At 40.9% G+C, this 21,900-nt stretch overlaps 1 protein-coding gene across 8 annotated transcripts in view; it reads right to left on the reverse strand.

The window, feature by feature from the left end:
- Positions 1-21,900, reverse strand: part of tjp1a (tight junction protein 1a) — a 53,615-nt gene that overhangs the window by 10,221 nt on the left and 21,494 nt on the right. For 3 of the 8 annotated variants that reach the window (XM_041942153.1, XM_041942146.1, XM_041942114.1), the window contains exons 4-21: positions 21,575-21,677; positions 20,997-21,324; positions 20,598-20,704; positions 16,653-16,821; positions 16,312-16,447; positions 12,211-12,350; positions 11,475-11,580; positions 11,000-11,150; positions 9,179-9,287; positions 8,846-9,065; positions 7,325-7,509; positions 7,074-7,169; positions 6,093-6,119; positions 4,304-4,386; positions 3,697-3,907; positions 2,805-2,905; positions 2,331-2,681; positions 384-635 (exon numbers count right to left, since the gene is read on the reverse strand). In XM_041942153.1, the coding sequence (XP_041798087.1) occupies positions 384-635; positions 2,331-2,681; positions 2,805-2,905; positions 3,697-3,907; positions 4,304-4,386; positions 6,093-6,119; positions 7,074-7,169; positions 7,325-7,509; positions 8,846-9,065; positions 9,179-9,287; positions 11,000-11,150; positions 11,475-11,580; positions 12,211-12,350; positions 16,312-16,447; positions 16,653-16,821; positions 20,598-20,704; positions 20,997-21,324; positions 21,575-21,677 (2,875 nt within the window). The remainder of the gene's footprint in view (positions 1-383; positions 636-2,330; positions 2,682-2,804; positions 2,906-3,696; positions 3,908-4,303; positions 4,387-6,092; positions 6,120-7,073; positions 7,170-7,324; positions 7,510-8,845; positions 9,066-9,178; positions 9,288-10,999; positions 11,151-11,474; positions 11,581-12,210; positions 12,351-16,311; positions 16,448-16,652; positions 16,822-20,597; positions 20,705-20,996; positions 21,325-21,574; positions 21,678-21,900) is intronic. The other 5 variants (XM_041942172.1, XM_041942163.1, XM_041942138.1 and 2 more) reach the window with 3 other exon arrangements.

The raw sequence follows: 21,900 nt of genomic DNA on the forward strand, positions 1-21,900 counted from the left end.
GCATATCAGCGCAGCCATCACCTCCAAGCCCACTGTTGCTTACCAGCATTTGCTTGCACTCTGGCACATGCACACACACTCACACACACACTCTCGCACACACACACACACACACACACACACACACACACACACACACACACACACACACACACACACACACACACAATAACGCCCCCAAACACACACATCTCTGTCTCTTCTGGGCAGCACTGTGGTCAGCAGACATGCAGGGCGGAAGGAGAGAAAGAGAAGCGTGGCAGCAGGAGGTAGACAGGTAGGCAGGTACACAGGCAGCAGCAGCAGCACAGGAGGTCAGCCATTTCAGGCCGAGCTGAGCTGGGCCCGGGTCACGGGGCGTCCAGTGACGGTCAGATGGATACCTTTGGTTCTGAACTGGCCGGTCCAGACTGTAGAGGTTCTGGGGTGATGCTCTGAGGGGCTCGCTCAGGTGTGGGCCTCCTAAGCGAGCCAGCCTCTGGGTTGGGGCTTGGCTGGCTGTGGAGAGCTGCAGGAGCCTCGTCAGGGCTCAGACCCCCTACAGTTTTTACAGTAACGTCGACAGCAGGGGGCACTGACTCAGCCAGGGGCTCAGGCTGCTGGGGGATGCTAGGGATGGCAGCGGCCTCTGCTTTCTGTGAAGTGGTTCAGAAATGTTTAATAACACGCGCTGACACACTCTGGTGCAGTACTAACAAGTGCTACTACCTTCACAGCCTATGAGGTGTCAAATAATTCAGCCAACTCATGTCAAACGCCTCACTAGTGTCTACTTAAGATAAAACCAAACTTCTGAACGCATGGAAGCAATGTACATAGTCTCATAATGGACACACAGGTGTTACACACGAGACGTAGGTGTCACTCGGACACAGGTCATTTCATATAGATGTGGCGCTCACACAAATTGACGGGGTGCATGCACGAAACGTACACTATACGCAATTTAGTGCAACTTAAGACACTCTGACCTGTGCATGTAATCTCATCTACACACATATGCCACGTCAACATACTACAAATTCCAGTTTGATAGATAACAATACATGCATTTAGATAAACATTGTCAGTGGCGCACATGCGAGTGTGCGTCATTACAAAATACATAATCTATCTAACAATTGCCAAATATTATCTCCAAGCAGTGGACAACTGTGTTTCCCACTACATGTGAATCCCTGTATATGCACTGTGGTGCACCTTTCACGAGTCAAATGCTATAATATAAATTCCAGGTTAGGCGTGTCGGTGTGTAGGCGTTTGCGGATGAGCACCACATGTAACATGTGCTCCACTTTCATGTCCCTATACACACACCTAGATATCTTTTTCAACTGAGGTGTACTGTGTTGATTTGACGTTTGCTACAGTTCGCCACAGAACATATATACACGTATACGTGTATACACGCCCTTTAGCTGTAACAGGTACGCAGTGAAGGTACTGTGCATTAGTTGGCTGAATTGTTTGACACCTAATACACAGGCCCTCAACAACGAGCTGCTCCTGATTTGAGCCTACAGCCTATACGGATTCAAACAGCCAATATTCCCCCTCCACATTTAGCAATAGCTCTAGATCAACCGATGGCATGTGAGAGTTAGGAATTAGCAGCAGGACAAGTTTTTGTTGTTTGGATACACTAATTTGATTTTAATGCTGCGGTTACAATACAGTAGTTTCTTTTTTTTCCCCTTTTATGTTCATTAACACATCATGAGACGACAAACGTTTAGATTTGGGTACCACAGCGGCCAATTGGGTTTCGATTAATACATTTCACAGTAACACTGGTTTAACACTGGCATTTCAAACATGCACATAATACTTTCTTGTGTCATAGTGTCACAGTCCCAGTCACAGGTAAAACAAAGGTAGGAAGTGCACATAGGTGAGTACTGGTACAGACACTTAGACAAACATAAGTTTCTTTTCCCAGTGACATCAGCAACAGTCACACCAATAAGACAGCTTGTGGTAATACAGAATTCAAGATTAACAGTAAAAGTTCTTCTCCTTTTGAAAAATAAAAAAACATACGCTCACAAACATCAATCAACAATCACATAAAGTCAAATAGATAAAATAAATAATATAATAAATATATTTATATTTATATATGTTACTGTATATATAATATTTATATATTGCGATAAATACCTGACCACAAAAGGTTTCACTTTTCCACTGATATTGTTGTGTAACAGTAGATAGACAGAATAACTGCAAAAATAAAAAAGATGCCTTCAATAGCGCCTCCAAAAAACCCTTCTAACGCACACAACGTCCTCCAGACAACAGGGAAGACGTGCGGCTCTCAGAAACGCTACCTGCTGCGGCACTGGTGCCTTGAATCCAGCTGGGTCGATGCGGTTCAGGGGGTCCGGCTGCACTGCGTGCTGGTAGCCAGCATAGCCAGGGGGCTCCTGGATGACCGGCAGGTCCTCACGAACAGGCTCAGAGGAGCGGGTGATGGCAGGCTCCGTGGGTGGACCCACATCATCATTCAGTGTTTCGTCCAGCTCCTGGTCAGTGTAGGCTCCACCCTCTGTATCCGTGTCCTCATAGTCGGAGGTGTGACGGCTGTCTGTGCTGTACATGGAATACTCACTGCCTGGCGCTGACAGGTAGGACAGGCGGTCGTCGTGGATGTCCAGGTCATCCTCAGCTGCCCCGTCAGCCTGGGAAACAAAAGGTAAAGTGAGAGAGGGAGTGATAAAGATCAATTCCAGTCTACATGGTTGTATGTGTGTGTGTGTGTGTGTGTGTGTGTGTGTGTAAGTGCGTGTGTGTGTGTGTCTTACCTTGCCCTCTGAAACCCACACTAGCTGGTTCTGCTGCTGCTGGATTATCTCTTTCAGTGCTCCAAACCAACCATCATTCATGCTGTTCAAGTTAATGGTTGCTGAATACACAAAGAGGGAGAAGAATAAAAAATATCTCTCCAATCAAATGAGTACTAACAATCATTCAATTAGCAATTAAGTACAACCTCTTTCACTTTTACAAGATTGGCATCATGTCTCTAAAGGACTCTCGCATAATTTTAAAGTTCATATTGAATAACGTGCAAACCAATGGCCAGGAGGAGGAGATGGAAAATGGAAAATTAGCTAACTGCTCTCCTTCAAACTTAGTTAACAAGGAGTTAACAAGGGAGCCTAAAAGCATCTCTTCTGCACTATAACATCTCACACTGCCTAGTCCCATGTGCCAATTGCAAATATTCAAGTATCTAGTAACTTCCAAATACAGTGGATAAAGGCACAGAGGTGAGGATGCAGTTTGCGGTGTCATAATTGTTTAAACAGAAGATTTCGTGAAGAATTCATGTGTGTGCTGCAAAGTCTAAATGTGAATTGAGAAGAATTATCTTTTGGACCTCTCTAATTTCTTTATCACCAACAGTTGCTCCTAAAGTATGGTCACACCACATCCCTTGACAGGAAGAGTGCATGCTTAGAAAGGGGCCTGAGGGTGCTCTTGTGTGACGGTCAGTGCTGAACATGCTTTTGCAAGAAGTTTGACAGAACAGGGCCATGCACCACAAGTGCAGTGTAGCCACAGCCTCCAACACTGCGACACTCAATTATCAACTGCCTTTGAAATGTGAGTCTGCTCTCTGTAAAAGCTCTTCCATTCTCTTCCCTTTGTTTGGAGCACCCATCTACGTTCCCTCCCTCCCACTGGACTCACTGGTGAAGAGGTGGTGGTTGTTCTTCCTTAATTTGAGGGCTCTTTCATAGAGTTTCCTGGCGCTCTTCCTAGACTCAGGGCAGAGGCGGGTCCTCATGTTCTTGACGCCCTGTTTGGTGTCTGGGTTGAGAAACACCACAATTGGATACCACTGAGCGTAGTTGAGACGGTCCACTGCATTAGGGGTGATGTCCAGCACTGCATGCTTGTCCTTCATACACAGAAAACGGATAAAAAACATAAATGTGTTGCAAATTACTTCCATATAGAGAGAAGTTCCCCTCTGTTGTAATGTAAGCTATAGAGCAATGTATGGTCAACACCATTATGATTTTTTCACATATTATGTTCAGGAAATCTTGAACCCTTGTAAGAGGTCAGCTCATCAGTCTCAAAAAATGTTTCAAGTAAACCAGTCACCTCTTTGCTGAGGTTCAGGCACATAGCAGCACTAGACTGCAGTACGCCAGAGGGCAGCAGTGAGCTAAACATATTGTTGTGGCTCGCTGCCATCTTTTCATTACCACAACAAATCTGTCAAATGATGCTTATATCACTACCTTTTGTTTGTATTTTCAAATGTGTGTGCAGATCTAGCTTCTCTCACCCGGTCAATGATCTGTTTTATGGTGTGCAGGCGAATGATGCCGGAGCTTTTCTGGTCGGTTCCAGCATCTCTGGGTTCACTCTCTATGGGACACAAATGGACAGAGTCACTGCATCACATCAACACAAGAGACAAACAACAATAAATGCAGGCTGTACCCCAATTAGACATCCTTGTAGCGTGCAGTTGTCGCCTCCCATAAATAGAGCTGTTAAATATGGAATAGTAATCTCCATACAGGAGAGGACAAGTGTACGTTTATGACAACAGCTAGATAGTAAAGACGACTGAGGACAGCAGCCAATTCATGCATTAGTCATTAGGTATTTTGGGTAGGTTTAAGGAAATAAAATTTAGTGTATAATGATTGTGTGCGTGCAACTGCATGTAACAGCAGAAATTATGGTGCAGGAAATGTGTTATGTGAGAAACACTGACATGAAATATGCAGATACAAGCACATGAGGGTCATTTGGGATTAATAATAAAACAGTGTCATTGTAAGCCTCAGGGATTTAAGCAAGGATGTGTAGAGGGGTTTATGATTTACATAAAGATAAGCAATGGTTTCCTGCCGAGACACACAAGGTTCAAAGGAGGTCACTCATCTCACTAGGATGTTTAGTATAGCAATCACTTTCAACACATCAGGAGGCAAAGCTTCACTTCTGAAATTCTAACAGGATGTATGATCTATAAATCTTTGCTCTAAACTACCCAAAAATAAATTCTAATGGAGCAGATAAATATAGCCATGCAACAAGTCAAGATTCAGGCATATGCAGCAATGCTTAAAATGTAATGCACACATATTGACTATTTCATCTTATTTAATAAATACTATGTACTGCATATTGTTATGGGTAGTATTATGGGCATTCATTCATGAAATCTATTCAGTGCAGGGCATTTTTATGTGCAAACCCTTCAGTTGGCAAATTAACGCCATGCTGATTTGCTGCCAAACATTTTTAGCAGTTGTGGTATTTTATAGGAATATAAGAAAAGGTAAATGCAAAAAGCAAAAAATAATATCAATTTTTGAACTTCAAATAAACTCAACATTTCCAGGCTATCCTGCATTACTTTATTCTTTCTTCGTGATTTTGTTGAAAAGCAACTTCTCATCTCAGTTTTCATGGCATATTAACTGCACAGCTCAACATGCTGCAATCTGCCATTAAGAGGGGAATACCACTATCTCTTCGTTATGCAACATGCAATATCACAATGACACACAGTTCCTTAGAGGCTTAAATTTGAGAAAAATATTGTAAAATGGAAAATAAAACAAAACAAAAAAACTAAGAAAGTAAAAATGTAGAACAATGTAAATCAATGTTTATCTTCCTGCACGGGTTGATGTGCAAAATGTGATTCTTCCTAATGCAGCAGAGCCTTTTTAAAACTTAAATAGATATATTTTTCATTGATAGCTAGTGTTGCTTGTCAGAGTGGAACGCAATTTTAGTGAGCAGGTCAAGTACAATATCAAGGGCAGATTAATCCCTTCATTGTCAATTGAGAACTAGCTGTGTGTAAGTACGATACTGCTTTCAGGTCTTTTGTGATTCATTTTACAAGACTGTGTATGATGCTAATATATACTAAAACAATTGTTAATGCCAATCGTAAAGACAAATGTGAATTCCTAAATCAAGTGCTATTCCCCTATACCCACTGTTTTAACATCTATAGATCAGCTAGCCACCAAACAACAGTTTACAGACTATCTGCCATTCACTGAATCAAATAAAACAAATCAAAGCTGATGCACTAAGTGACATACTTCCCCCTCCTTGTTGTTGCTGTGTTTCTGAAAAGAAAATACAGTTACACAAACATCACGAGAGGTATGCAAATAAACATCCAGGAATGGAATCACTTTTATGTGGGTTGTGTACGTAATATGCGTGTGGTTGCACTGGCATGTGTGTTTATGCACTTAAAGTGATTGAAATTCAATACTGAGTGTATAACAACCACACATTAAAGAAGCTTGCAATTTCATCAAGTACATGGCAGTGGATGAGGACTGAAATGAAAGGAGTGTGCAACTTTGCTTGGAGTGTAGAGGACTGAAAGATACACAGATAAAAGTGAAGAAAGAAGCTATAAACAGAAGAAATGACAGACTCAACTTGAGTAACCTCACTAACAGATTTACTAAAACCAAATTGGGAATAACTACTAGTAGCAGTATCCTGGAGTTAAGCAGAATTCATCTATTAAAAAACGAAAATCTCTGGGAAAATATATTCGGAAGAAAATTGTTTAGCATCCAGTGGATAATGACGACCTGCCGTATTTTAAACTAAAGATTTAAACAGCTAGCAGCAGTTGTCTGTTTCTACAGGAAAAGACTAAAGACTAAAAGAAAAAAAAATATATATAATTTTTCTAAACTTCCGTACACCTACAATGATTCAGTTTTTAATTTCTTTGTCATCCTATCATTCTGATCTGTGGCCATAACAATTTACTGCCAAATAAACAATTAAGTAGGTGTTTTTAATCAAACGCTAAATCAAATTAAATTGTTTCATCTGGTTTGCAGCCGTACAAGTCAGGAGAGTTACTGCTCAACGTCTATTAGATAATGACTGCTACCGTGAATATTTGATGGATGCTGTTAAGTTAAACAGCCCTCAGCTTTAGTGATGTGTGACGTGTAAATTAAGAGTCTGGTCTATCAATGCTTGACACACAGAGGGACACTACACAGAGCTTGAACAGAGAAAATAGGGAGAGGCGTACAAGTATTACTTACTTGCTAGTTCAAAAATGTCTGGCTCCTCCCTGGCCAGTTTCTCTCTGCCCACATCTGCTATTGGCCCAAAGATAACCACAGGTCTCAGGAACCCAGCTGTACAAGAACAAGACCATGTCATGGAGATTACCAAGGGATAGCATCATGTAACACCAAACCAGACCTTTACTTCTTTCATTCTTGCCCTACAATAAAGTATAAAAATGTGTGGGAGTTGATTGCTGTTACTGCCATTGCCTAAGTACTCTTACCTTCCCTCAGCACCACCCTCTCATAGGCAGGAAACTTGGTCTGAACTGGCTGGGCTGATAGGTCCTCCCTGCTCTTACGCAAATTCCTCTTGGAGCTTCGTAATCCTCGAAATCTCCAGAAGTCAGCTCTGTCGCCCCCTGGTGTTTTGGGCAAGGTGTACTGCACACTGGATAGCTGCTCAGCTCTGAACAGAGAAAAGTACAAGTTATTGTGATATACACATTTCAGTGATGCTCCAACATACATACAGTCTACTGTAAAGAAGGCTTAAGTCTTTGCATCGAAATGATAAGCCTTATCTGAAAATGTGGACATTCGACAAATGAATTGCATCTTTTGCAGTATGTGTTTGCTAAAGTTTATGTCATTTGATTACTGCAGATAAATCAATATATCATTTTGGTGAAATGGAAGTCATCACAATATTGACATGATTGATGTATGAACCCAGTGAATAATTACCAGTGAGAAACATGCTGTCTTCACTTAGAGACTACTATGGATGCTTCACACACATCTTCAACCCGGCAACAAAAAAGATCTATACAATCAATACAGTTTCAAGGTGGACACCCAAGATTAGTGTCGCCAATTTAGTATCTGACCAAATTCTAATCAGTTTATCAGAAATTCCCTGAAGGTGTTCCTGATGTATAGCATTCATGATGATGGGACATCCATATAGACAGACGGACAACGCGAAAACATAATGCCTCCGGCCATGGCTTTCTCCAGCACAGAGGCATAAAAAATGACTGGAAAACCACACAAACGAGGGTAAGCGGTTTGGTGAGTAAGGCAGCGGGCCTACAGGGGGAAGAGCCTATTCCAAGTGGCTTTGAATAATAATGGTCTTCCTGTGATGTGTGTTCTTTCAAAATATTATTGAATTCTGAGTGTGATTTCATGGTTTTATGTTTTGAAAGAATATCCAGGGAGGTAGGTTTAACTTGGCCGAGAAGCTGATATATTTCACAATGCTAAATATACGTGATACGTTAATGCAAAAAAGAACGCAGCATGTGAAAAGCTATGTCTTCTCTGTCAACAGGATAGTGAGGAATCTCTGTGTACACACTGCCAGAGGCTGTTGAAGGCTATAGAGACAGGCCAAGATAAAACGATGCTGCTGCATTGATCATGATCTATATTTTATATCCTCAGACACACAGGCCTCACAAACGGCACACAGTAGATCCTTAGAAAACTACTTTTCTGGCATATGATGTGTTAAATATGCCCTACTTTAAAAACACACTGAAAGTTTATAAAGGACTATATCACAGAACTAAAGCTTTTTCTTAAACAAAATCACAGAAACACAAATAATAAGGAGCAACAATCATGACAAATGTGTAAAATACAGTAGATTAAACAAGTGAGCAAATGGAGATGATCCATTCTTGCTACTCCCAGATCAACTACAATGGTTCTATTCCTTTGCCTCCACCCTTGCCCATTCATAAAGTGCCAAAACAAGCTGCACAGGTATTAAAGGTGTGACCTGAAACTTCTTTTACCTGTTTTTGTTGGGAATGATGCCCCTTTCAACTTCCTGATGGTTCTTGCCAATCCGGATAGCGAGCCAGGAGCCTAGTTTGCCGTTGTAGAGGGTGTCGACTACACGGAACACCTCGCCCTTGTTAAAGCTCAGCCCGTACGGTGACTCTTTTTCATATTCAAAATGTGTCCGGATGTAGAACGAGTCCCCCACGTCCGATTCCACTATCCTCCGATATACTTAAGAAAAAGCAAAAAATAACAGAGATGATTACTGCTGTAATCAAAATTTGCTGGTTCATGCCCAACGTATTGACAAAACTAACACAGTGCTTCATACTGCCATCACTCACCATCCTTCTTCTTCTGAGCCAGAATAGTAACTTCTTCTCCTCTAGGGAGATCCAGCAGAAACAGCACAGCCTCCTCCCGGATGATGTTAGCAAAGTCCACATTGTTCACCTACAGATGCAGAATAGACGACATAGAAGTCAACCTGAAGAACTAGCGGATCATAAAAAAACAAGAAATTATAGACTCCTGATATTATGTTATTGTGGGCCAACTTGATCCCACTAAGTTATTTTAAATAATTATTGTTGAATGCTTAAAAACAGTTGAAAGCTACTGTATTAAAGTGTACTCTCATCCTGTTTTTTAATATCTGTCTTTATTTATCCTTGACCAAAGAAAAAAAGAAATAAAAACCTCTAGCAACTATAACTCATTTGATTCCACACATAATATGAGGAACACAGGAAAAGAAAAACTTCCTCAACAGAAGCAGGGTGATGTATTCCCTCAACAACCAAGCAGCCTCCTCCTCACCTCCTGCTGCTGTCCCAAACACAATAACTGCTGTTTATTGACTCTGCTTGAGGGGCAGCAGGGGAACCAGAAACACATGGACTGAATCACTGAACCTCAGAAAGACACCTTTATCCTTCCCAGAAACAGGAGGGCTTGACGTCTTTATCTTCACTAGCACACCATGACCAAAGGGAAAATGGAAAACAATGTCCTGGAAGTATCTAAAGTGTGTTTGTACAGTGGAGAGAACACACACAAAGGCACAAAAAAAGATCTATGCTGTGAGTGAAAGGAACACAAGATGGAGTGTATTCATTAAGAGAAGGAGATAAGGTAATGTACAGCTTTGTTTGTCAGATACAACATGCAGTCCAAGTTATCAGCCTCTTCTGCACAGTGCACCACCACACAGTTTCACAGTTGCAGCATTAAACAGCAGGTGTAATCTTTGGCTGGTGTATAAACATGTCAGAATGGATCCAACACTGACATCAAGAGGGTTTCCATCATCCCATCAACAATGTTACTCTAGTGTTCAGCGAAACAGAAAGCAACTGTTCCGAGGTCAGAGTGCATGAACGACCTCTATTGTGTCTTCACATTGGAAACAAGGGGAGTTTTGACACAAGGCAGAGCCCTGAATGACTCATAGACTGACTGATACATTGTACTGTATTCCCAAGATCTCTTCACACAGAAATAAAACTATTGTGGCAATGGGATCACATAGTTTCACCACTGATTATCTAAGTTAGTGTGGGCAGCTACTGCTTGTCTATTTTGACAATAACACCAGATGTTCTTCCCACTATCATACATGCAGCACGGAAAAAAATTGTAATAGTTACTACTTTCTGAATACAAAACCTTAAATGAACTCTGACAGAAACATACCTTAGAATACTCTTACAAGCTAGATAATACTAGGACAACACAGTGCAATTACAAAGTATTGAAATTATCTATTTTAGACATGCAGATCTTCAAGTGACTTGCAGGTGTAACACTATGTTTACATGTGCACAAAATCAACACTGGTTGGAAATCTGGTTAAAGGAGGAAATCTGAGAACACATTTATACACCCCTGGTTATGGTAAAACCTGTGTTTACATGCAGCAGACTTCCCCCCTAACCCCTGTCCATTTTTTTCCAATGAAGGCTGGCATATTTGATAAATGACAACGCAGTCTAAAAACTGGTTTCTCCAGAAGAAATGTAGCTATGCACACTAGAACTCTTTGGATACCTCACCACAGCTTCAAAACTACATTTAACACACTTTACATGTTATAAAAAAAACCAAAACAAAATCAGGTCATTTCAGAAAGCAAGCAATAGCTATGTTGCTTAAGTGTATCATACCCTGAGAATCTGGTCTCCCTCTTCTAGCCCCTCCTTGGCCGCAGGACTGTCCTCCAAAACTCCTGCCACAAAAATTCCCACGTCGTTCCCTCCTGCTAACCGCAGACCGACACTCTCTCCCTTCTTGAACTTGACCAGCTTCATACTCGGCCTGCAGGAGAACACAGGGAGACAGGTAGAATTAAGCGAAAAGGTCAGCAAATTGTGGATTTAAAAACAATTATTCTAAGAGACACAAAACACAGCAGGCTATTGAAAAAAGCAGAGTGTGGAGTAACAACAAAGCCAAAACACAAGATGACCAGAATCTCTGCCTTAATCCAAACTATATTTCAAATATACGGCACGTAGGCTAACCTGAATAAAAAAAAAGTTCACTCAAAATGAATAATGTATGCACTTGACATACATACCACAATGCAGATCAGCACTCAAACTGTATGGTGATTTGGATGAGAGCATCTAAGACACTTACCTGAGGATGCTATCATCATGAGCGGCGCTGGGTACAGGTGCATCAGAGGGGCTGACAGGCAGGTCCACGTCAGGCTGACCAGGCTGTGCATAAACTGGCTTTGGTTCTGCACAAATACACACATTGTAAGTAGAATAACACACTTATTCCCAAGGAATCTTGGACACACTCTACACAGAACCATATAATCATTTTGTACAGTGCTCGGTAATGATGAAACCAAGAGTAAAAGTGAAAGCATCCATCTTAATCCAAGCCAAGATTTGGTGATGGATATTTGTTTGTATATGAAACTGATTTATTTCCGCTGATGCTGACATGTATAGTTTGTATTTCTCTGTGCATGGGGTGGGGCGGGCTGAAAATGCAATCTGCAGTTATTTAAAACTTTTAGAACAATGTTTTGATTAGATATTACACAATAAAAAACAGCTAAGATTGTGTTTTTAGGTGCTTTTAACAGTAACAGTGGAGTCAAGTGTTAAGGTATCTGACACACTGACTTTTTAAAACTCGCTGTTTGTCTTTTTAAGAGTTTGTCTTCAGGTTCAGCTCTTCGCTGCAGTGTATGCAGGCTGAGATTTACAGAACATCTCTTTGCTGTGAGATGTAACTAAAGTCTTACTGTACTAAGAAAAATGAGATGTAGAAATAAAAAAGGTGGGGAAAGCTTAGACAAACATGAGAGACCACGACAATCCCTAAGGGGGGGGCTGATGGACAGAGGTTTCTGTACCAGGCAGAGGAGGTAACTGTTTGTCATCTCTGGAGCTGGCCTGGTCACTGGCCTGTGACAAGACACCATCATCTGAGCTTTTCACTGGTGTGGACATGGCCCCTGGTTTGGATATGCGATCCTCATCTCGACTTCGATAGCTGAAATAAACAAAATTAGCACATTGCAATTCAGTACAAATGGACTATCAATGCGATAAACAAGTTTATATTAAGGCATTCCTTAAATGACTGCGAGATCTTTGCTGATTTCAGTGTGAGTAACAATGACCTCATGTGTTTTGTAAGTGTATATATTGTTTTGTAAGTGTGCAGCTGACACCAGGAAGGTACAGAGACTAAATAAATGCAAATGGAAATGACATAGACCATGAATTGTGTAATTAAGGCACATGGACAGAAAAATTAGATAAGATGAGATGAGAAGAAATAAGCAATTTAAAAGAAGGATGTGCGGCTTTCTTAAAAAAAAAAACTGCAAATTGGTCACCAAGTTATTTGTCTGTATTTGGGTGGAGTTTTTTTCTTTCTATTTAGCTTTCTAAATTGTGTGGTCTATGCAGTATGTAAATGGCAAACCACACTCCCAACCAGAAAATGACATTAAGTTCAGTTGGAACAGACAAGGTTTACACGGTTTTAATTTCCAAGTCACATTTTTCTTGAAGACGGATGTTAACTCCCATTTTACTGACCATTCAGTAACTCTTCCAATAAAAACATACCAAGTCTCCCAACAAAAAATCCTGAGTTGGGATACTTTTCAGTCCAAGTTCCTGTTTAACCTGGATAAAATAAATATGGGAAAACTGTGTGTGTGTGTGTGTGTGTGTGTGTGTGTGTGTGTGTGTGTGTGTGTGTGTGTGTGTGTGTGTGTGACTACCAGAGTAGAAAGGGCTTTGCTGCTTAAAACAATGGTTGAATTCCAATCTGGTCACATGACTGCCTGCTGGCACAGCACTTGTGCTGTGTTCAGAAGCTTTTGTAGAAGAATGTGAAGGTGCAGGCTGTGCCACCAGCTCAGACTGGGCAACTTCTCCCATGACCAAAATATACAGTACAGTGTCTATTCACACAATAAAATGCAGTAAAAAAAGGATGCAAAAACAGTGTACACACCCATTTCCATGCTGACTGACACATTTTCTACCACAGAACGACCTTTTTCTAGATCCCTGAATGTGTCCATCAGCTCTCACTACGATTCAGTAATGCACATGATCTGTGCAATTTAATGTCAGCAGAATCAGCATCAGAGAGATCTGAGTTTGTTGTTGAAGGAGAAAGATAAATGAAAGCAGTAGCTCGAGGATAAATAACAGAATTGTAATAGGAGAGAGATGTGTCTGTGTGTGTGTTTGAGTAATGGTTGAATGAGAAAGAGAGTGTGAGAGATGGGGGAAAGAGAGACAAACAGAGCAAGAGACAGAAGGATAGAGGAGTGAGACAGTGTGTTATGGCCTAGATCTGCTGTTCCTTGCTGCAGAATGCGGCTAAAAAAAGGCTTTACACTGACAAACACCATTTGACAGAAGCCTTTGTTCAATCCCTTTGCTTACACATTCTTACAGTATGGGTACAGGCAAGACAGAGCAAGTGAGTGAGAGACAGAAAACGTGAAGGGGTGGGAGAGCTGTGGCTACACAGACATCAACAAATAATGCAAAAGATAGTACTGAATCTCTCCACAGCATAACAGTCCGGGACACCATAATTTCACATCCACTCACAATCTTCAAGGTATTTACAGAACAAAATTGACTAATAAAAACATCCAATAGCAAAATCTCTTGCAAACTCCCAATCTAATAATTAAACATATAAACAAAAAATTTTAAAAACAGAAACTAATTACTCACACAAATGTATCTGTAAGATGAACCATGACGCTTATTATGAGGATTTTGGTTCGATTCCTTGAGAGACAACACAGAGAGCCTTTTGCATGTGCACAAAGTATACTTATGCGGACTGAGATGATGATCGCTTGTATTCAAAAACACAGCACAGCGTCGTGCTGCAGGCAAAAGAATGCCTCTAAGCCCTGCAGCCAATCAGGTTAAGCAAACCATCTGGCTTGGGGCAAAGCACTGTGGGAAGTATGTCAAATTCCTTTTTCCCCTCCTAAACTGGGAGATAGTAAAAACATTCCCTTACATCATTATCTAGTGACAGTCAGACTGTCGTTTCCTCAGTTACATCTTAAACCACAACCACATGAGAAACAGGTGCAACTCTTCTTATGACAACTCATGTGCTTACCAGATTAACCAGTCACACAGAATGTTAGGTAACATACAAAAAACATCTGACTTAATTTTTGGCTTTCTTAATTCTGGGCAGACATACTGTATATTTGGTACACAAAGATAAATGATGAATCAGGGAAAGAGCAACAAAAATAGTACAATGGTAAATGCTAAAAACAAACACATACTGGCCTCTTATCAATGGAATGCATTCACTTACATTGGAAGTAATCTGTGCAACAGTGAACCTGCCCTCATCCTGCATTGAAACAAGTAAGGTTACTCAACAGTCTGACACAGTGTAACATCTAATGAATTAACTGAGTTAATTAGATGAGTTAATCTAGTCATAGATGACATGACTGACAAAGCAACTACCAAGCCAGAAAGATAAACTAGCAATAGCAAACTGAGCTAACATCCTGCAGCTATAACAGCTGTTTTAAGAGTGTGCTCTGTGCAAAACAAGCAATGTAAGTGATATGTCAATAAGGTTGTTGTTATTCAGTTGCATTTGAGTTTTATTTACCCATTCCAGTGAGACATTTTGTCCTTTAGGAAGAGACTTTATTATAAACAGCAGGTTTGGCACCCATACTGTATCTCAGTAGTTTTCTCTGGAGAAAATTGCCTCCATTTAATTAGCAATGAGTTTGAAAATTACTGCTACCAGAAATAGCACTGGCTGTGTGCTATGGTACACAAAAACCTGTAGTATTCTGTCTGGCAACAAATAAGTTCATTGTACTGTCTTTTTTTTCATTTCATAAACATGATGAAATGGAGGTCTGGTTATACAAGACTCCTTACAGTGCTTCAAGGCAGCTTCAGCGCCCTGATTCAACAACCGTACTTCACACTGTCTAACAGAACCATTCGCTGTGATCTTAAACTAGCAACATACCCTCTGTCTTTTGTCCTTGCAGCCAATGACCGAATTAGCATGGGTCTGTTCCCAAAAGTAGCAAGTCTGTTTCACTGTCCAGTCCTGTTTTTTCAAGTAGATTCAAGTCTGCAAGAGCTCATCATCTTGACCCATTCAACCAAGCTCAGTATCTTGCTCTTGCCTAGACAGCTTACAATGCCCAAGCTCCGCACTAGCTGACAGAAACTTTAGTTTTACTTGCATGTTATTTCTCTAGATCTCCTTTGCCATCTATGTATGTCTAAGAAGCTACACAGACTCTAAACTACGATAAAGATAACTTACTGGAAGCTCCAACTGGTAGTAAGAAAAGAGGAGGACAAAGAGGCAGTACTGACATTAGAATGAACAGAAAGAACAGAATCATCATCACAGCTATCAAATGACATTGCACTTATCAAATATGCATTACAAAATATAGATCCCATTTTCAGGACTGAAGTGTAGGCCACTTACATGAGTACTGAACACAAGAAAACAAGACAACACACAAGAAAGAACACAAGAAAAATGTGTGTTAAATAGTAAATAAACCAATCTTTGTATGTTTTAAGTGAGTGATTCTATAAAGCTGAGACAGCCTTAAACCATTTGAAGATGATTCTCTGTACAGAAAACAAGACCTCTGTCCACCATGGGAGATTAATCAATCCATCCTCTCTTTCCCAGTCCTCTCCCAGAGCAAGGTATTATTGGAACTCTGTGATGGCTCCAGAGGGAGTGCGATGGTTTATGCATGCAATGTCTTTATCTATTGATTTATGCATCAGTGGTGCAAGGTACTTACTCAGCACCCACTAACTGTGGGTGTGAACATGATGTATGAAGTTGGAGTGGTGGGAGTATGGATGTATGACTGTGGCATGTGTGACAGCTGTGCCTCATGGCCAGATTTGCAGTCAGTAGTGTGTATGTGTACTTTGCTTACCTGCCATTGCTGATCTGCCGAGGGGAGTGACGGAGGTGGTCAGATGGTTCGGGCCTGTCAGGCGAACGTGATCGACTACCTTGCCCGTGGGATCGATTGGAATGGTCTGATGTCAGTGAATGTATTTCTGAAATGTCTGTGAAATTACAATTAAATATGCATTAGCATTTAATCAACGACGTAAATCAAGAAAGGGCTAAAATTACAAGAAAAACTTAGGGTTGAGATTATTCCTTCTTAGTGTCTGAAACATTACACATTTGTTTTTTTGGCAGTCACAGCTTGTGCAATGAAATGATAGCTGCATCCAACATGGCAATGCTACATTTCTGTTGTCTTACCATCTCTGTCGGAGTTATTGGCTGATGGGATGCTGTCATCAAGGTCAGGAATGTTGAGCAACGTTGCTCGCTCATCTCTCTGCACCACCATCTTCAACTTGCCCTTTGACCTCTCAATCAGCTTCTTGGCATCTATCAGTGATAGGTTCTCCGTAACTGTGCCATTGATCTGCCAGAGGAAGATAAGCACGTCAGCACAAGAACTGAATAGACAAGTTATCTTCACTTCATTATTTTTCCGTAGGGCACACAATGTGCTTTTGAAAACTAGGTTATCAACACAAGGCAAAGAGGAATTGGGAACAACCTAGTTCACCCTCACATAAACAATGATGACAAGTTTGAAAATGTACAGTATAATTCGGTGTATGATGTTTTAGTGCTGTCAGAGAGAGGGAGAATGCACAGAAGTTGTATTGTATCATATATATACTGTATAATGCAAACCTTTATTATCTTTATTTAGGTATTTATTTCTATTGTTGTTTGTCCTTGAATCACAGCTCAACTAGAAAATACCTCTGCCTCTCTTCAGAACTGATACACTAAATTGGATTTTGAAAGCATCTCTTTACTGTGAAGGAGGATTTTTCCCTCCTCAGAGATGGAGTGGATAAAAATTCAAAGGAATAATGGAATGTGTGGTATTCCTGCTGGTGAGCCTGCATACTAATGAACTGTGACCTCACTGTGAGGTCCACTTTCAGCAGCTCACAGATTACCACAGCAGACCAGTGAAGTTTTTCAGTAAAAAAAAAATACCTTTCTCTTTCACCCCATTTACAGATATTTCTTTACATATTCATCTTTCCCGTCTATTCTGATAATGTCTTTTTCAGTTTATTTCCCTGTTTCAGTGTTTTACCAATGTTTTACCTATAATTACTTATAGGCTTATTTAGGGACGCACGATAACTGTTTTTTAAAACCGATACCGATAACCGATAACTTTCAGCTCCTAAAGGCCGATACCGATAACCGATAACCAATAACACACACATATACCTAACATCATGACATCAATACCACGAACAAAACCATAAACAGTTTTGACTCTTTAAATGAAGAGATATTTATTTTTCCAATGAAAAACTATTGGTAAGCCTCTCAAACATGTTCTTAAAGCTATCAAACAAACCTATTTGATATCTCACATCAATTTAAATAAGGTGCATTACTTACTGATATAAAAAATAAAGGCCCCTTGAAATGATGCAAATACATGCATCAGGATTACAAACTGAAAAAGTGCATTCCAGAAATTTACAAAAAATAATTAAACATAGTAAATTAATGCACTGGCACAAGTTAGATTCAAACATTTCTATTTAAACAAACTGAAAAAGTGCATTCCTCAATGACAACAAAAATAATGCACAGTGCATATTGTACTGACAGAAGTTAGAAGACGGCATTCTTAAATACTCAATTCTGATTGGTCAGTCGCGTGTTCCTAACAGTCAGACTAAAGGGGCAATTCCTTAATGTACCAAGCTCAATAACAAATCGCCAGCTGATTTGAGAGGCATAATATGGAGCATTTTCCGTACATTATTTTTAATTTGTTTGGAGAGGACCAAACACTTTGCTGGAGAATGATGTCCCCAGCATAAAGATGAGAAAAGTAAAGAACAACGCTGGACCAACAGGAGGAGCGATATTAAGACACAAAAGACTTGAGGACGCAGAGATTGACCAGATTGAAGCCGACAGACACAAAAAAAACACCAAGAGAAACACAGCATGGACGATCGGTCTGCTAAAAGACTGCTGAGTGGAGACAAAACTGGAGACAGATTTTTTAATGTCTGACGCTGAAAGCAGAAATCATGGATGGACTTTGATGGATGGACTTTTATCCATCAGTCCGAAAAAATAGCGGTAAACCAAACTGTCTCCAGCTACGTCTCTCTCAGGTCTGGGATATCCCATCACTTCTCCACATTTGACATGATTTCGCTGAATATCTGTAAAGAAATAAGTTTTCCTGCTTGCCGGCCTGCGCACAGTGAGAGGCGGTTGCTACGCAACGTACGGGTTTACTTTCAGAGCCGCTGCGCAGTGAGAGCGGTGAAAGGCAAGAGTAGACTCATTTTAAATCAATAAAATATGTTTTAATCACTATTTTGTGTCACACTATTGAATGCTTTAGTAGTAAGCCGTGTTCTAAGCGGGATAACGTATAGTGAGCAGTTTCCTACGGAGAAGTGTCGCGTCGGGCTTCTATGTCATCCCGAAGGAAGATACATGATCCCTTACTTAGACTTATCTATGTAAACAAACTGAAGAAGGGCAGTCCATAGTAAGTCAAGCACCATCATGTCTATGATTAAATCTTCAATAACCTTAGCCTGACATCACACTGAAAGCCTCGCCGTCGCATAAGTCCCGGTGGCTTCTTTGCGGCTGCCTTGCTAACGTTAGCGTCTTTAGCAGGCCGGCCGTCCTCATACGCTTTCCAAACTCCGTCAAAGCGGTGGTTATGTTTCAGGTGACTGATCGGGTATTAAAGCTTGTGCCATTTCTCACTCCTAGTGAAACTCGCTTTGAACATTTGTTACGAATAACCAGTTAACAATCTTCTTCGGAAACTTTGAAGAAGTCTGAACTCTGTTTTCATAAGCACGCTGTGCCGCATGCTGCATTCAAGGTGTAACGTTCATTCCCGCGTTCCCTCGTTTGCCAGTCGTTCTTTCGGCCTATTTAAGTTCATGTTTCTATTTTTTGTGTGTAACATGAGAAAAAATACTGCGAATATTAATTCAAGTCAGCAACTAGCAAAATTATGACCTAGTTAACGAGTTGTTTTCTGGCATGAGGGGGTATTCTTGATTTTTCCCAGTGAGAAAGAATTTTTCTGATTATGCTAACGTCACTTGAACGCAGCATTCACTGCAGGCCATTCGGGTCTCATAGTGGGAGCGAGGCACTGCCGTGCTGACAAAAACACATATGTTATCGGGGCTATTCGTGATGATATCGGACTTATCGGAATGACGTCATAATTTCTTGTTATCAGCCCGATAATTATCATGCATCCCCACAAACGATGATTTTAATATCTCAGAATGATATAATTAGAAATGACCATCACAGTGACATCACACACTGTGACATCACACAGTGACATCACACAGTGACATCACACAGTGACATCACACAGTGACATCACACAGTGACATCACAGTGACATCAGAGATAACACAGTGACATCACACAGTGACATCACACAGTGACATCACACAGTGACATCACATGGTGATGTCAGTGACGTCACGCTGTGACATGACACGCTGTGACATGACACACTGACATCACACGGTGACATCACACGGTGACATCACACGGTGACATCACAAACTGACATCACACTGTGACAGCTGGCCAAAACAACAACAAACGGCTGCGCGTCCACGAGTAAACGGCAACTGGTGGTGTTCTTGTGGACAATGTTCATCGATGACAACAGAGGAGGAATGCCTCTGTTGCTCAGAGTGGGACCTGCAGCCAGGAGATACGCGTTTGTTGTTGTTTGGCCAGCTGTTCCTCTCTCTGCCTCCGCATCCTCCTTTCAACAAGCTCCTCCTCTGTGTACTCCGGCTCAAAACGGTAAGGACGTCCATCGTAAACAAAGTCATCGTCCACCACCTCAGAGTCGGAAAAATATTCATCCATTTTGTGAAAAATAACAGTCGCAAACTACAGCTAAACTAGCCGAGCCAATGTCACATGAACGCAGCATTCACTGCAGGCCATTCGGGTCTCATAGTGGGAGCGAGGCACTGCCGTGCTAACAAAAACACATATGTTATCGGGGCTGTTTGTCATGATATCGGACTTATCGGAATGACATCATAATTTACTGTTATCGGCCCGATAACTATCGGCCCAATAATTATCGTGCATCCCTATGCTTATTTATGCAAACACTGTCTTTTCTCTCACCTTAAGTACAACATCTCCCTCCTGGATGTTTCCATCTCTGGCAGCAAGGCTCTCAGGGGAGATGTCCTTAACAAATATATGGCTGGCCAACCGCAGTCCATATTCTGCTTTCAGGGCACAACAAAACAATATTAACAGCACACATCAATTCAACCATTGCTTTGTTCTCTGCAAATACAATTAACAGACTAGTCGACATAAATGTTCTGACTGACCTTAACTCTGAGCATCAGTAAAGTTGAGAAACTCCAGAATTTGTCATCTTATATGTACATATATGTTTTTTCACACTATGTTTCAGTAAGTCTTTACAATATTTTTTTTAAATTTTAAATGAACTGGTTGTATACACAATATGCATAGTTAATTTTTCAGGTGCTTGGACATTGTGTTGCTCACCTTCATTTTTGCGGGACTTGACAAGGGTGACCTTGGCAGGCCTGGGTGGAGCAGAGGAGGCTTGAGATCGGCGATCAGAGCGCGGTGAGACGCTCCGTTCCCGCGAGGCACTGTGATCCCGCCTGCCGCTGCTGCTACGCTCACGATCGTGACGCCTGCCAGTGCTCGTGCCTCCGCTTGCTCCTTCATAGGCACTTCGGTCACCGCGACCACTGTGGTGGTCATAGCCGTCATCCTCATCGCTGTCCTCTTCCTCGTGCTCTGACATTGTCTCCCTGTCCCCTGGCCGAGAAACAGGGATCTGCACTTTCCTCTTCCGGCGAATAGTCTTGGAATAGACAGAGTTATGAATGTTAAAGAAGCAATTATTATGTATCTACCTCAAAACTCAGGTAAACATGACTGTATCATTAATGCTGCACAAAAACATTCTGTCGAACATCAATTACAAGTGAGTGGAGCCCAATCCTTAAATCACAATATGTAAAAATTTTGGACAAACCTGAATGGACAAATGGTCACCATGATTCACACAATTTCAGCTTAGGTTTGGTAAATATCTTCAGTGTTAAACTTACTATCTTTGCATTTTTGCCACTCTTTCGGAGCTGTTGCACAGCATAGGCATGTTCTACATTGTCCATAGAGACTGCATTGACCATCACCACTCGATCATTTTCCCTGAAAGAATAAAAAAAAATCAATTAACAATAGTTTAAGAGAACTAAGTGAGTTTATAAATTCATACCAACATGATAAACATTTATCTAGAATAAAATGGAAAAGGGAAAATATCTAGCAGGAGCTTACTTTAACTAATACTGAGGTCCAACTAACAGCACTCCTACAATCCTTTTGCATGTAAATATTAACAAAAAAGTAGATGACAAAATAGATAGCAATA

Source organism: Chelmon rostratus, chromosome 1, assembly GCF_017976325.1.
Source record: "Chelmon rostratus isolate fCheRos1 chromosome 1, fCheRos1.pri, whole genome shotgun sequence".
Taxonomy (NCBI): domain Eukaryota; kingdom Metazoa; phylum Chordata; class Actinopteri; order Chaetodontiformes; family Chaetodontidae; genus Chelmon; species Chelmon rostratus.